The 16,465-nt window shown below is 42.9% G+C and overlaps 1 protein-coding gene across 1 annotated transcript in view; it reads right to left on the bottom strand.

Annotated features, from left to right (window-relative positions):
- Positions 1 to 15,504, bottom strand: part of AKNAD1 (AKNA domain containing 1) — a 36,532-nt gene extending 21,028 nt beyond the window's left edge. Inside the window, exons 1-6 of the mRNA XM_002751166.8 lie at positions 14,370 to 15,504; positions 12,660 to 12,699; positions 12,069 to 12,205; positions 11,908 to 11,994; positions 6,048 to 6,181; positions 32 to 188 (exon numbers count right to left, since the gene is read on the bottom strand). Of these exons, the coding sequence (XP_002751212.3) occupies positions 32 to 188; positions 6,048 to 6,181; positions 11,908 to 11,994; positions 12,069 to 12,205; positions 12,660 to 12,699; positions 14,370 to 15,359 (1,545 nt within the window). The 5' untranslated portion in view covers positions 15,360 to 15,504. The remainder of the gene's footprint in view (positions 1 to 31; positions 189 to 6,047; positions 6,182 to 11,907; positions 11,995 to 12,068; positions 12,206 to 12,659; positions 12,700 to 14,369) is intronic.
- Between the last annotated feature and the right edge of the window lie 961 nt (positions 15,505 to 16,465).

Genomic DNA, 16,465 nt, shown 5'->3' on the forward strand with positions numbered 1-16,465 from the left:
CACAAAATTAGGCTGTACATTGCTGTATTACCTCATTTGAGAGTGAAGAGGACATGGAGGCCAAGTTATCCAGGGGAAATGGAAAACTCACAGGAAGAGAAGGAGCTGAAGTATATCTGCTTTCATCCATTTTCTCCTTAATATCTTCAAGTAGCATCTCCAACTTGAAGATTTCACCTTCCATTTTTCTAAGTAAACATAAACACACAGGCATCTTCTGAGCTATGCAGCTGGCATTCTGATTAATAACAACAGTTCTTGAATACAGAATTGATTTCTCTTATTAGTGCGGCCTGTCTTCTGACACGAAAGATAATGGGCGCCAGCATGACTGTTCATAGCTTCTCCGAGAGCCTGGGCTGTGATCCTCGCCTGCTGTCCATTAGCTGTGTATCCTTGAGTAAATCACGTAGTATTTCTGAGCCTCCAATGTCTCACTTATAACCTGGGATAACACTACTGTACCTTGCTTATCCAGATTTGATGATTTTGAGATCCCTTACAAGGGATTCTAAAAACTGGGATTCTATGGAAATACTTGTTATGCTAATTTAAAAAGAGGAAGAATGTAAGATAGCTGAATGATTAGCAAGTTCTAATCTATATGAACATATGTGTATGTGTATATAAATATATATTTTACCCAACAAAGAGAATCCATTTTCTTCAAATCATTACATTTATAAAAATGTACCTTGTATCATTCCACAAAGAAAAATTTTTTAAAAATCCAAAATATTAAACATTATATTACCTACATTCTCTTGTCACTAAAAATTAACAAGAAAAAGATAGCCCACCCAAAAAAAGCCCTATTTAATTAGAAATTTTATACCTAAATAGCTTTGTATTAAGTAGGAAATAAAAATGAATATTAAGGATAACTTACAAGTCGATGGCAAATGAGTGAATAATGTATGAAAAGCAATGTAATGCAGCTAAAGCAGTATGCTGAGGAAAACTTATAGTCTTAAAATGCATTATTGGGGGAAAAATTAGTAAACTAAGTATTCAAAACAAGAAGATAGAAAGGGGAGTATAAAATAAACCCCAGAAAAGAAAAGGATTCATAAAATTACTAGAAATAATTAAGACATAAGAATTTGATTAGTAAGATAAAACATGTTTTTTTCCAAAATATCTGTAAAACGAACCACTGGACATCTGACTGAGAAATAAATAACATTAAGACTGAGAAAGAAAAAATAGGAAAACTTTTAAATAAAAGGCATTGAAAACTTCATATCACCACCATTTAAAATTTAGGTGAATTGAGCAAGTTTCTAGGAAAACATAAATTATTCAAATTCACTTTAAAAAGTAGAAAATATGAAAAGACTAATAACCAGAGAAAAATGGAAATTGTCAAAAATCTCCCCAAAAGACATGAAGAATGAGATAATGGGTGAGTTCTACCAAGCCTTTTTAAAAATTTCTCAGTATCTCTAATACATTAATTCTTATGTATTACATAGTTTAAAATGTAATTTATTACAGTTTGAAAGTATATATTTCAACATATATTTTTAAAGGAGAGATTTAAATCAAGTATATGCAGACCTCTGAAACACTTGTATAGAAACTTAGAGTTCACTAAACATGATTCTACCAAGATGTTTAAGTAAGAGATACATCCTTTGTTATTAGACTCTTCCAGAAAATGAAAAGAAAAGGGAAGATTGCCCAATTCATTCTGTGGTTCAACATTAGGATATTTATTAATATATTCCACTACATTAATAGATTAAAGGAGAAAAACTAGATTTCTAAATTCCATTTGATTAAACATTTTCTTAAATAACAACAAAAGCCCTAATTCTAGAAAGCTAGGAATAGAAGAAAACTCTCTTGATGAAGCTTGCTACTTGAATCATACTTGGGAGAATTCTCATTACTGTTAGTAGCATGACAAGAATGCTGTCTGTCATGGCTCATGCTGGTAATGCTAACATTTTGGGAGGCCAAGGCATGGGAGGAGCACTTGAGCCCAGGAGTTCGAGACTAGCCTGGACAACAGAGGGAGAGCCTGTCTCTACAATTTTTTTTTTATTAGCTGGGCATGGTGGCGTGCCCCTGTAGTCTCTGCTACTTAGAAGGCTGAGGTGGGAGGATCCCAGAATCCACGAGTTTGAGTTGCAGTGAGCTATGATTGTGCCCCTGCATTCTAGCCTAGACAAGAGTGAGCCTTTGTCTGAAATTTTTAAAAAATGCTGTCTTTCACTAGTATTAATTATCCAATATTGTTCTGGAAAACCTAGCAAATGAAATAAAGAAAGAAAAAGAAATGAGATACGTAAGAATTGGAGGAAAAGAAATAAAGTACAATAAAAATATTCTAGAGTAAGAAGCTTATTAATATTTTTAGATACTATGGATTGTCATACCTAAAAATGAAGACAATCAACTAAAAATCAACAAAACACTAAGAACAGAATTGCATAAGGTAGCCCAGTACAAGTTAAATATATAATATATAAATATTTCCTATAATATAAATTAGATAAAACATCTGTCAACAATATTCAGAAAAACTACAAAGTAGCTAGTAGTAAACTTAACAAAAATATGGGTAAAATCCACATGAAGAAAACATGCTCCTGGATGGGAATACTCACTGCAAAGATTTCAGTTCTTCCCAACTAACCTACAAATTCGATACAATCCTAAGCAAAATCCTCATGAAATTTTATTAAGAAACTTGGTGAGCTGATTGTAAAGTTTATTAGTAAGAGGAATGTGTAAGAATAGCTAAAAGAAAATTTTTAAAAGAAGAAACATTTCTAAATATACACTAACCTATAATAATTCTAAACTATGTGGATAACGTAGCAATATAAACATAGATCAATGGATGGAATAGAAACAGTTCTATATACACGTGGAGGTTTTGTGTCTGTATAAAGGGCTTTTTCAGTTGGTGGGGAAAGGCTGCCCGATTCAATAAGTAGTGGGACAAAGATCTTAGCATGAAAAAAACAAAGTGATAATTGAATAAAATAGAGAAAAATATATTGTGATCTTGCTGGCAGAAGAGAATGAAGCAGGGGACAAGGAGAGACTGAAAGTTTAAAAGGCGATGGGAGCGGTGGCTCATACTGTAATTCCAGCACTTTGGGAATCTGAAGCGGGCAGTTCACAAGGTCAGGAGTTCGAGACCAGAATGACCATTATGGTGAAACCCTGTCTCCACTAAAAATAAAAATAAATAGCCAGGCATGGTGGTGCATGCACCTGTAGTCCCAGCTACTTGGGAGGCTGAGGCGGGAGGATCGCTTGAACCCAGGAGGCAGAGGTTGCAGTGAGCCAGGATCGTGCCACTGCACTCCAGCTTGGGTAACAGAGTGAGACTCCGTCTCAAAAACAAAAAGAAAGAAAGAAAGTTTAGAAGAAATAGGGCTGGGGGAGGTGGCTCACACCTGTAATCTCAGGACTTTGGAAGGCCAACGTGGGCGGATTACTTGGGGTCAGGAGTTCAAGACCAGCCTGGCCAACCTGGTGAAACACTGTTTCTACTAAATATACAAAAAAATTAATCAGGCATGGTGGCACATGCCTTTAACCCCAGCTACTCTGGAGACTGAGGCAGGAAAATCACTTGAACTCAGGAGGTGGAGGTTGCAGTGAGCCGAGATCGTGCCACTGCACTCCTGCCTGGGCAACGGAGCAAGACTTCATCTCAAATAATAATAGTAATAATATACAGCAAGTTGGTGCTGACCAAGGAAAAAAATAGAAATAATAATAATAATAAAATAAATGAAATGATGGAGCAGGACCTCAGGGTAGTAGAAAGAGATGGGTTCAAGGGCCATGGTTATAGCGGTTGGAGAGCAAATTAAGGAAGGGAGAGGAGGTGACAACATGGGGATCTGGAGATGGAGGAGACATTTTTGAGGAAGTTGTGATCTTTTCTGTAAAGCAGAAGATAAGATTTTGTGCTGAAACTCTCTGGGGGAAGTGGTTGATGGAGGTAGAACCCCATTTCTTGAATTCTTGGCTTCTGCTGTTACTTTGTGGAAGAATCGAGTTACTATTGGACTACACTCTGATAAGCAAGATGCATGAAATGCAAGCAAATATTTTTGTGTATTACCTTGTGAAGGTAATACTGAGAAGGCTTTAATAAGAGCACAGCAGGTCATGTAAACAAGGGACTAGTCAATGAATCTGCGGAATTCTTGCCCCTCCAGAAAGCCATCTGCATTAGCCTTTGGACTCAACACCCAGAGGGTTCTCAACATATCAAGAACCCAAGGATTGTATGGGATTCTGTTCCTGATCACATTATGCCCATTTGAGCAAAAGTGAACCGATCTGGAGCTGGTCATTGTATGGGATTCTGTTCCTGGTCACATTATGCCCATTTGAGCAAAAGTGAACCGATCTGGAGCTGATCAGTCTTTGCCTGTCCCAAGGTGGCTTTAGCTGAGATTTGGGGAAGGCCGGGTCCCTCCCTCGCCCCTGTGTTGAAAGCTTCTCCCGTATATGGAATGTGACTGCAGTTGAAGCTCTTTTTATTTATACTTGTGCCGGGCACCTTGTGGTTGTAACTAGGATATAAATAAGATGTTGAATAACTTTGGTCTTAATGTGCGCAGAAGCCTGTCTTTAAAACCACTGCCCAAACAGGACATTTCTTGGAAAATAAATACCCTTACTCTATATAGATTTTAAATAGCGGAAGTATGTGGAGTTCTTTCTAAACCCCTAGCCCCCAAGAAAAGCCTTTAGGAAAAATCAATACTAAAACCCCATGCTTGCTGTCTAGTTACTCAGTATTGACATAAAGGTAGACAGAGGTTTCATTCATTTTGAAAAAGTAAAACCATACCTTGGGGGAAAAATACCACAGAATGCTAGGACTGAAATGTAAACCATTAAAAATTTTGGCAACAACAATTCCATATTAAAATGCTATGAATAGAAAGGGCTGAACTTACAAATATTAAGCCTACTAAATAGCCTATTTTAATTTATACCAGGAAATTATAGGGAAAGAATCCTCTCCTTGAGTCCTGGAATACAGCTTACAATTATTTGGAATGAAGAGAGGAGAATACAGTGCCCTAAAAATCACCGGTTAGAAACTTAAGTTTGGAGTGAGTGTCCAAGATGCTAAAGAGAAATAACTCAGAAATCATTTAACTTTAAGCTTTAACACTTCTCCTTTGTCAGGATTTGTAGGTCCCTCACCCCAACACCAATCAACCCTACAATGACCCCCTCCCGCCCAGTGCCTCTTGGCAATATCAGTGAATGGAAAAGAAAAGGGGAAAGAGGCTGGGCGCAGAGGCTCACACCTGTAATCCCAGCACTTTGGGAGGCTGAGGCAGGCAGATCACAAGGTCAGGAGTTCAAGACCAGCCTGGCCAACACAGTGAAACCCTGTCTCTACTAAAAAATACAAAAATTAGCCAGGCATGGTGGCGCACGCCTGTGGTCCCAGCTACTCAGGAGGCTGAGGCAGAAGCTGTGGTGAGCCAAGATAGTGCCACTGCACTCCAGCCTGGGCAACAGAGTAAGACTGTGTCTTTAAAAAAAAAGAAAAAAGGAGAAAGAGAGGGACACAAGAGAGAACCAGGCAAAGACAATGAAGGCGGGTGTGAGGAGAGAGAAGAGCGGAAAAAGCTGAGAGGGAGAGGAGAGGAGAACTTGAGAAGAGGGCCCTCTGTAGTTCTAGTTATCATGTGAGGCTTTCCAGGGTTTTCTTACACTCCTCTGGGTCTCCAAACCAATTACAATGACATCCAACAAATTGGATGTTATTATAAATGACATTATAAAATTTTGGCCCAATGCCTTTGTCCCAGGAGGCAATTGTTCATTCTGGGTGCTCCATCTGATCAGTGTCCAACACAGTACCTTATACTCAGCGGGTCCTTCATGCTGTCTGTGGCATGAGGTGACACTTTGTTCATTGGTGACACAGTTTTTGCTGACCCTAAACCAGTGGCTCTCCAAGCACTAAGCCAGCAGCCACACCAGAATCCCACCTGAAGGAGGTCACCTTTTACCCCTCCACTTTACACAATTGCTTTAAACCTGACCTTTCCGGATCAAAGTCACCAACAATTGTTGACTCGTGCTTGTGGACTCGCTGCTGCAAAGTCAGATGCTTGTCCTTGGTGGCCAGAAAGTTCTGCTCCAGCAGTTCAAGACGTCCCTGCAGTTTCTCCAGGACCTGCAGCAGTGAAGTCACTGGAATTATTCACATGCAAGCCTGTGTGTGTAATTGTTTTCCCAAAAATACAATGCAGGCGTACTCTACAGTCGTGTCAAAATGGAGCTGTCGTTCTCCCTGCAGTATCAGTTGCTTTGTCTCAGAGTCTGACATCTAAACTACGGACAACCCAAGGATCATCTCAACATTCACAAGCCCTCACAGCACAAAGCTCAAACGTGTAGTTACTTCTGATTTCTCTCTCAGAACCCACTCGGAGGCCTCTGGCCTTCCTTAGTGCGACATTCATAATCCTATGTATTTGCAGAATGGTTCTTAGCTTACAAAGCATTTTCCCATTCCTCATCTTATTTAATGCACACATCAATGTGGTAAATGCGGTAAAGTATATGTTATTATGCCAGTTTTACAAGGGAGGAAATTGGAGCTCTAGCAATATGTCTGAAGCCACGCAGATCTTAAAAAGGAACTGTAGTTACAGGGCCTGGGTTTCAGTCTGTGGGGAATTGGCGGATGAGATGGGGAAGGAGCAGGAAGATTTAGCCAAAGCTGTTAATGAATCTCCCAGACGTCACTGCATGCAGCCGTGGGCAGACAAATGTTTCAACTGTGCAGGGCAGGGGCATGTTGAAGATGTATGGAGGCTTTGGTCTCACATCCCCAGTCACTGAACGTTCCCTGAGCACTGCCTATGTCTGCCCTTGGACCAGAAGTGTGAGATTAAAAAATTATATTAGGCACAGTCCCTGGTCTTAGAGATGTTATTCTATTGAGATAAGAGACTGTGGCTTAGAGTACTTTGCCAAAGGCCAGAAATGGTGGCTCATGCCTATATTCCTAGCACTTTGAAAGGCTGAGGCGGGCAGATCACTTGAGGTCAGTAGTTCAAGACTGGCCTGGCCAAAATGGTGAAACCCGAAAACCCCATCTCTATTAAAAATACAAAAATTATCTGGACATGATGGTGTATGCCTGTAATCCCAGCTACCCAGGAGGTTAAGGCAGGAGAATCACTTGAGCCTGAGAGGCAGAGGTTGCAGTGAGCCGAGATCATGCCGTTGCACTCCAGCCTGGGTGACAGAGTGAGATTCCATCTCTCTTTCTATCTATCTATATCTATAGATGTAGATATGAGCTCAAGAGCTCTGGCTTGGGGATAGATAGATAGATACCTTTGCCAAGGCCCAGTGGATGCAGTGCAAATTAAGTCAGGCTTAAAGGATGCTCTGGAGGGCCTGGACCAGGAGAGAAATTGCCCAGGGCAGAAACATACCTCGGTGAGCTTACGGAATCAGGCACAACTGGGTTCAATTTCGGACTCTGTCACTTACTCACTGTATGATTTTAGTAAACTTGAACTCTCTAAACTTCAGTTTCTACATCTGTAAAATTAAGATAATACTCCTTGCCTCATATTTAAAAAGCTAAATGAGATAATGCATTGTGCCAGGAGTATAGTGAATACTCAACAGATAGTAATTCTTATAATTTTTTTTATTTGAGATGAAGTCTCTCGCTCTGTCACCCAAGCTGGAGTGCAGTGGTGCGATCTTGGCTCACTGTAACATCCGCCTCCCAAGTTCAAGCAATTATCCTGCCTCAGTCACCCAAGTAGCTGGGATTACTGGCGCACACCACCACTTCAGGCTAATTTTTGTATTTTTAGTAGAGACAGGGTTTCACCATATTGGCCAGGCTGGTCTCAAACTCCTGACCTCAGGTAATCCGCCTGCCTTGGCCTCCCAAAGTGCTAGGATTACAGGCAGGAGCCACCAATCCCAGCCAATTCTTATTAATATTAAAAACAAATAAGAGTTCGGAAACATATTGGCTAAAGGGAATATTAAAAATGGCAAGTGTGGCAGATGCTTTTCATTTTTCCCAGGTTCATCCTCCATCTTTCTCCGTGCTGACTTTTAATGGACTGCACCACAGGCTCCCCTGTGCCCTGGCTTTGGTTATTTTTAGTCAATGGAAGGCAACAGCAGGAGAGAGGTGTTGGAGGATGAGATGGGAGTCTTTTTTTTCCTCCCTGTGCCATCATGGAGTTGACTCCCTCTCTCCATCAAAAGCCACAAGGCTTGTCAGCTACTCCCACAGTGACAGCTCTCCTAGGCTCCAGGACCTGCCTTTCCTCTGCTCCTTCAGGACAAAGGAGAGCTCCCCAGGGTCCTTCCAGGAGATGCTTTTCCATCCCTCACTGGTTTCCCTTAGCTTTGCCCACCCTGTTGTAAAACAATGCCTTTGTTCAGCTCTCCTCAGGCGCCCCATTTGAGTAACCATCTGGTCCCTGCCAGAACCCTGAATGACACTGTAAATCCCATAGAGAATGCTTAAGTGTCTAAGCTTGGGAAGTGAGAAGAATGTGGTAGGCCTGACTAAACCGAGGAATTTGGAAAGGCTAACAGGCTCGAAGATATCAATGTTGGAAAGGTAGAGTTTGCAGTGAGGGTGGGGTGCCCAAAGTGAAGACAGACACAAACATTTGTGCTATAGATGAGAAGTTAGACCAAGAAATTAAGGAACTGGAAGCCTGAAAATGGCAAGTGAAGCCATGAGGGGGAATTAGGTGTTCAAGGGAGAAAAGAGAAAAAAGCGGCCGGGCACGGTGGTTCATGCCTGTAATCCTAGCACTTTGGGAGGCCGAGGTGGGCGGATCACAAGGTCAAGAGATCAAGACCATCCTGGCCAATATGGTGAAACCCCATCTCTACTGAAAAATACAAAAATTAGCTGGGCATGGTTGTGCGCACCTGTAATCCCAGCTACTCAGGAGGCTGAGGCAGAAGAATTGCTTGAACCCAGGAGGCGGAGGTTGCAGTGAGCTGAGATCGTGTGACTGCACTCCAGCCTGGCGCCTGGCAACAGAGCAAGACTCTGTCTCAAAAAAAAAAAAAAAAAAAAAGAAAAGGGAAAAAAGCTAATTATGAATTCTAATTCAGGATCTTGGAATTTAAATTGTGTTATGCTGCAGAAGATAGGGCACGGTTTTCTAGGCAGAAATGTGCATCACTGAATTCTCATAACACCTCTGAGAGGGAAGACGCGCTGCAACATGTCTGCAGTTGTGTAACCAGTAAGTGGAAGTGGGACATCTGCTCCAAAATCCAAATGCTTTCCGCTGTGTGGTGCTGCTCGGGCTGAGGCGGTTGCCTGTAGCCCTGTCTTCTTTCAGTACTGAACCACCTGGGCCCAGATGTCCCAGACCACTGGCTGATACTGTCAGGAGCCACCTTTACTCTGCTCTGAGTCAGCAGGGATCCCCACATACCTGATAACATCAGGAAGCAGCTTCCCACATCGAGGCTTCTGAAGGCTCATGCCTGAACCAGTTTTCTCTGTTTTGCTTGGCCCTTTAAAAATCCTGTGTTCTTCCAATTTCTGAAATCCTAGCTATCTAGAGATCTTGCTTATCTATTGTTTACTCCATAATCCCTGCAATCTGGCTTCCAGGTTTACCACTTCATTCAAAACCAGGCTTGCCAAGGACCCTGTTGATTGCCAAATCCAATGCACTTCTTGTTTGGGTCCACTCCCCTCTCCTTCAAACCCTCTTTTCTCTTGGCTTCTGCACCTCTGCTCCTCCTCAGCTGCCATTTCTCTCAAGTCTCTCCTGGACCCTCTTCACTTCCTACTCTGCATATTTTGCCGTCTCATCCACTCCAGAGCATTAACCCATAACTATGCCCAAATCTACATTCTCACCCGAACAGCTCTGTAGGCCAGATCCACTGGTCTAACTGCCGACTGGACCTCTCCACTTAGATGTCCCAAAGGTAGCTCAAACTCAAAATGCCCCAAACTGAACTTGACATCTTGCCTCCTGCCTGCCTTCCACGTCCATTCTCGACGGGATCCTCTGCTTTTATTCCTGACCTTGATTACTCAAGCCAGAAATCTGGAGCTCATCCAAGCCTCTTTCCTTCCTCTAGTCAGCCCTTTCCATCTGCCACCATCTCCCTAAACCCCCACATTTGTCTCCATCTCCATCCTCATTGCCAGCCTTGATTCAGGCACTAATGACTTGTTACCTGGACTCTGGCTTCCTAACCAATCTCTGTGCCTTCAGCCTTGCGCCCACAGTGCTTCCCATTTGTCAGCTTGAAAACCTTCAAAGAGGCCTGGTGTGGTGACTCACAGCTGTAATCCCAACACTTTGGGAAGCTGAAGCAGGTGGATCACCCTGAAATCAGGAGTTTGAGACTAGCCTGGCCAATGTGGTGAAACCCGGTCTCCACTAAAAATACAAAATTTAACCAGGTGTGGTGGTGCACACCTGTAATCCCAGCTACTCAGGAGGCTGAGGCAGGAGAATCGCTTGAACCCAGGGAGCAGAGGTTGCAGTGAGCTGAGATCATGCCACTGCACTCCAGCTTGGGTGACAGAATGAGACCCTGTCTTGGCAAAAAACAAAACAAAACAAAACAAAACAAAAAAAACCCTTCAATGCTGCCCAATTTCTCAGCCTCAGGATGAAATCTAACTCCTTGGCATGGCTTAAGGGCCTTCGTGATGTGCCCCTGTCCACCTCTCCCATCTCCTCCCGACCCCCATGTCACTGCATGCTCTCAAGCACAGTATGGTAAATCACAGTGCCCACAACCCCTCATGCTGGCAGCACCTCCTCAACGCTGTGCCATTGCACCTGCTGTGTCCTTTTTCTGGAATACCGCTTGGTCCCCTTCTGCCAAGCTCATTCCTATTCCTCCTGTAACACCCAGCTCAGAAGTGACTTCCAGGAAGCCTTTGACATGTCCCCTCACTGGCAAGGTAAGCCTCTTCTAGGCTGCCATCAGCATTCTCTGTAACATTTCTCCAGCTGCATTTGAGTTACCTGTTTACCAGTCCATTGTTCCTAAGAGACTACAAGCCACTTGAAAAAAGATTGTTTCTTCATCTTCAATCCCTAGTACCTAGTACAGGGTCCGGGACGTAGAAAATGGCTGACAAATGTTTGTTAAACGAATGATTTAATTAATATGATGAATGAGTGAATAATCAACTGTGCGTTTAGCATGTGGGTCCCCCAGTTTTTGTCCAGGCTGCTGGGTTTCTGAAGCACAGCCTGCCCTAAACCTTGCTTGTTTCTGTGTCAGAACTTTTGACCTCCTGCCTTGTTCATGAGCCAACAGCCTCAAGTACATCTTCGACGTCAGCATATTTCTGGTTCTCCAAGCCTCAGCCTTAATCCCATTGCCCCACCCCACTTCCCATGACCCTGGCACTGACAAGGCTGCTGTGATGATGACATAAATTAATGGTTTGATTAAATGCAGCAACTAGCAAGGATGTGAAAGTAAAATAATTTGACCTGAAAAACACTGCTTCGAGGTTCATTTTATAAGTATTCAAAATCATATTTAATTTCCAGACAATGGAGATTTTTATAACCTCAATCCACCGGAACCCATCAACCATGACAGGCCCACCCTTTATAACTGATTATGCGTTCTCCTCTTGAACCTACTGTGGTATCAGATTAATTATGAGTAACTGGCAAGGAGTAATAGCCATGAGTACTAGATCCCCTGAGAAGGAAAGAGGGTTAAATAGATACAAAAACAGAATTCTATGCTCTTTTAGCCCCCATAAACAAAGATGGTTTAATCTTCAGCAAAACATTTCCACTTCCGCCACTGTTGAGAAAACATGGCACTATCAAGTCATTTGTCTTTATCCAAGCCGAATTCTCCAATCAAGATTTAAAACAGGACACAATTTATTACCAGCTTCTTGTCTTGCAAATGATAAGGAGAACCCCTTTTTATTCTTTTGGAAAATTCTTGTACCCGCAGTGAAAAAAATTCCAGTCTCTCCCTAATAGCATGGTGTCTCATGTATGAATTTGGTTACTTGTATTGTTTATAACAAGCTTTAAAACTATTACTTTAGTCTTCAGTGGATCCGTCTGTTCTTTTAACTTCTGACGCATCTGTTTCCCTTGGGATAACTTTTGAAATATGTAAGAAGTGCCTTTCTGAGAGGTTGGTGACAGCTTAGAGAGACTCGCCTCAGATTCTATTCCTATACAAGAAGGAACACACTTGGGCTACCATTCATCTCAACTTATCACAGTTTTACTAAGTACCGAAAACAGAGAGCTGCTGCAGTTACCACCACTTGCTGTTTTTTAGAAAAAATATTTTTTTCAAAATATATATCTATGCCAGGCACAGTGGCTCACACCTGTAATCCCTACACTTTGGGAGGCCAAGGCAGGCTGTTCTTGAAGCCAGGAGTTCAAGACCAGCCTCAGCAACAAAGTGAGTGCCCACTTCTAGAAAAAAAAAAAAATTATCTAGGTGTGGTGGCATGCATCTGTAATCCCAACTACTTGGGAGGATGAGGTAGGAGGATCACTTGAGCCCAGGAGGTCGAGGCTACAATAAGCTGAGATTGTGCCACTATACTTTAGCCTGGGCGACAGAGTGAGACCCTATCTCAAAAAGACAAAAGCAAAACATGAAAATGTTAGTACCTTTGAGAAGTTCTTGGTGGATTTGTACTGTAGGCTCCATCTGCACAATTAAAGGGTAAGAAAACATTACTGTTGATATTGATCAATGACATGACTATTCAGAACGACTCAACATGTTCGGTCATCATAGACGCAGCCAGTGTTGTAGTCAAGAACCAGGGCCATGATGCCAAGGCTGAGTTCCACTCTGACACTGACTTGCTGGGCGACCCAAGCAATTGCCTCATCCACTTATAAGCTTCCAATTCCTCAGCAGGAAAATGGGAATAGCAAGTGAACCTACCTCAGGGAGTTACTCTGAGGATCTCAACTATATGATGGATATAAAACTTGCCAGGTCAATTCTCCAATCTGAATTGACAGGACTAGAAAAAAATCAGATACGTGACCTCAAACCCCATACCAGAGGAAGATGAGCCTGATATCCATCTGCTCCTAACCACGGGCACTGAGAACAGGACACAACGAGGACGTTCTCCGGCAACCAGCACAAGGAACCCCAACAGCTCCCAATACCACGGGGGTGTAGCTTTCTCTCAGACTTAGAGAGCAATTCTGTCATGGCCAGGTGGGCTGTTGGCTCAGGTTTGGATGTAGGGGGTTTTGCTCAAACGCCCCAGAGCATTCAGCTGAAAGAGAGGGGAGCTAAGGAATGAGAATGGAAATGGAAATTTTAAGAAAGAAAAGAGAAAAATTACTTCCAAGGTTAGGTTACAGAAAAGAAGAGAGAGAGAATAGAAATGGAGACAGGCAGTGTGGTTCAGTCCAGAACGCCTTCCTACAAGGCTCAAAAGAAAGACCAGGCAGTCTAGGCAAAGTCTCAAACAACTAAAATGTTTATTTTGGTTATTAATATGGATTTACCTTACTATTGGGCCTCAATAATCCATTAGGTCCTGAGCCTCAGCACATTGGGAAGTTGGTGGGGGATGTGAGAAGATGGGGTAAGGGAAAGGGGGAAATAGCATAAACTAACCATTAACAAAGTTTTATACCAAATGATTACCAAGATAGCAAGCTTGAAATCCATTATTAAAGATCTTAATTCCATTCAACTTAGCATTAATAACTAAGGGCATAATGTACATAAGACACAAGGCTAGACCTCTGGAGGAAGTTAGGCAATGGGAAGGCGAAGATACGGTTGCTGCCCTCCAGAGCCTGAGAATCTAGGGGAGGAACGAGATGCCTCTGTTCTTAGGATCCAAAGCAGGTGAGGTGCACACGCTGATGAAAGGACTAAACAGACAAGTGTGGGAAAGCTCGTGACTTGGGAGACCCGAAAAGTTACGTGGCCCAAGGGGGAATTGAAGGAGGCCATGAAAACAAGCAGGTCGTTGGTAAGTCAAGATGGGATTGCCATGCAAGGCAGGAACTCAGAGAGCTCAAGTCCTGAGAAGAGGTTCGGGACCAGCCAGGGAACCAGGGATGACTCCTGAGGAAAGGCAGCTAAGTTTAGGTGAAGAGAGCCAAATGCCGGCTTGCAGAATATGGATTTTATTCTCGTCTGTGTTTTTGTCAGCATAGCCCCTGATGCTTCTCATGAGGACGTCGAGAGTCTGAGCAGCCATGTCACTCCCCCAGCGTGACCCAGGGTACTGAATAAAACCTTGGAACTAGAACCAAGCTCTAGTCACCCTCCAAAACCCACACTGAAAGAGATGAGCCGGGGTCCCAATTAGCGTATTTACAGGAGACCGTTTCATTTACCTGGATTTGTTGTGAAGTTTCAGTGATTTCCCTTTTCTGCTCTTGATGATGTTTTTCAGCACAGGGTGGCTCACGTGTGGTTTCTAAAATATCTTGCCCAAGAGCAGGTTTGTCTCTCAACTTGGAAGAAGAGCTGGCTTGTTTAGCTATTGCAAGTGGGTTATCAACTATTTTAGTTTTAGGAATTTTCACTTTGGGAGCAATCTTAGAGAAATCAGCCAGCTGGTAATGAACTTGACCTTGGCCATATTTGAACGTGTTGCCCGAACTTGCTTTTTCAGTCTGCTGTTTCTGGGGAACCTGCCCTTGATAACTGTTTTGTTTATCACCTGGACCCTTGATTTTAGTTAAAATATTTACATTTTCTTGACGGCTGCTATCTTCAGCAGCCACTGGCTCATGTAATTCAGAGGTATTTTCTTCTGTCATGGTGGGAAAACTGGGCTTATCGCTTTCACCATCCCTTTGGGGCTTGAGTTGGTCAGTGAGTTCTGGGGTTTGTTCTTTTGGCCATGAATTCTTAATATAACATGAAATCATATTTTTAATAATAGCTTCCTCTTCAAAACTGTCAGCATTTGAGATCTCTGGGAGGGTTTCACAATCTATGCCTCGACCTCTTAAGAACGGCTCTTTGGAAAGATGACGGAGTAAAATATCTGAAATGCTTGACTTAGAGGCGTCTCCTTCCTTAGCTGGAATATGAGGAGTTGCAGTGCATTGTTTCTCTTCCTCGCTTTTCTCATTGGCAGCATTTCCAGTCATTTTACCCAGGGGCATGGTCATAACGGTATTTCTGCAAGTCTCGTTATGCATAGCCTTCTCTTGAGGGTCATCTGCTATGAAAATAATTTGATTTGAAACTTCAAGGGCATCCTTTTTTGAGGTAAAATTGTAATCATTACGTATCTTAATCTGGGAGAGGTCCCCATCATAAGGCAAATCCTCCTGCTTATAAGTCATGTCTTGTGAAAAATCGGCCTCGTCCATGTGGGTGCAGCCCACTCTCTTGTCCTCTGTCGCCTGAGCTGGCCACTGTCAATTTTCACAGTAGCTCTGGTTCTCACTGACCGTCTTCACTGTGTGCTGTTCGGTGTGAAATGAGAACAGCCTCATTGTTAAAAATATTGGAATAATGTATCCAACAATGCCAGAACAAAGGGGATGTTTTTTAATTGGAAAAATTCAGTTACAAACAGGAAGGCAGAAAGCTCAGCCACAAGCTGACCCATCCTCAGTCCACACTACGTTAACAAAATCGGTAGGATAAAAGCAAGGAACAGGAAAAAAAGGAGAGTGTTAGATTTTTCATTTATCGCATTTTGAGGGAGACATTGGTCTACAGTTAATGGTCAAATATTTATCAACCTCCCTTAGGAGATACTATTTGGAGTTTATTCTCCCAAAATAAGAGCTTGGGATGCAAGTAAAGAATTGATTTTTTTTTTTTTTAACTACCAGAGCCACGCCTTGTCCACACATCACTGACAATCTTTTAAGCTGTGTGGCGCTGGAAGCCAGCCTCACTCACAAGTGACACCCACCCTCTCCATTTTGGTACTTTTTCACCTGTTCCTTTAAACCTCCTTCTCACCTTCTCCTGACTTTCCCTTGCATGTCTGAGAAGGGCAGAGAAGGACTTGCAGAAATATGACCAAGGGGCCAGGTTCAGTGGTTCACACCTGTAATCCCAGCACTTTGGGGGGCTGAGGCAAGGAGATTACCTGAGGTCAGGAGTTCAAGACCAGACTGGCCAACATGGCGAAACCCCATCTCTACTAAAAATACAAAATGTTAGCCAGGTGTGGTGGCACATGCCTATAATCCCAGCTACAGGGGAGGCTAAGGCAGGAGAATCTCTTGAACTTGGGAGGTGGAGATTGCAGTGAGCCGAGATCGCACCCCTGTACTTCAGCCTGGGTGACACAGTGAGACTCCCTCTCCAAAAAAGAGAAAGAAATGTGACCCTGGGACAATAGGCTTTCAAACACCCGGAGGCCAGTCTGCAGCCTAACGGCCCTCTCCTAATTCACAATCGGCAGGGACCTAGTCAGAGAGGCTGCCTTGCCTGAGCCACCCCTGCCAGCCACCACATT

Source organism: Callithrix jacchus, chromosome 7 (genome assembly GCF_049354715.1).
Source record: "Callithrix jacchus isolate 240 chromosome 7, calJac240_pri, whole genome shotgun sequence".
Classification (NCBI taxonomy): domain Eukaryota; kingdom Metazoa; phylum Chordata; class Mammalia; order Primates; family Cebidae; genus Callithrix; species Callithrix jacchus.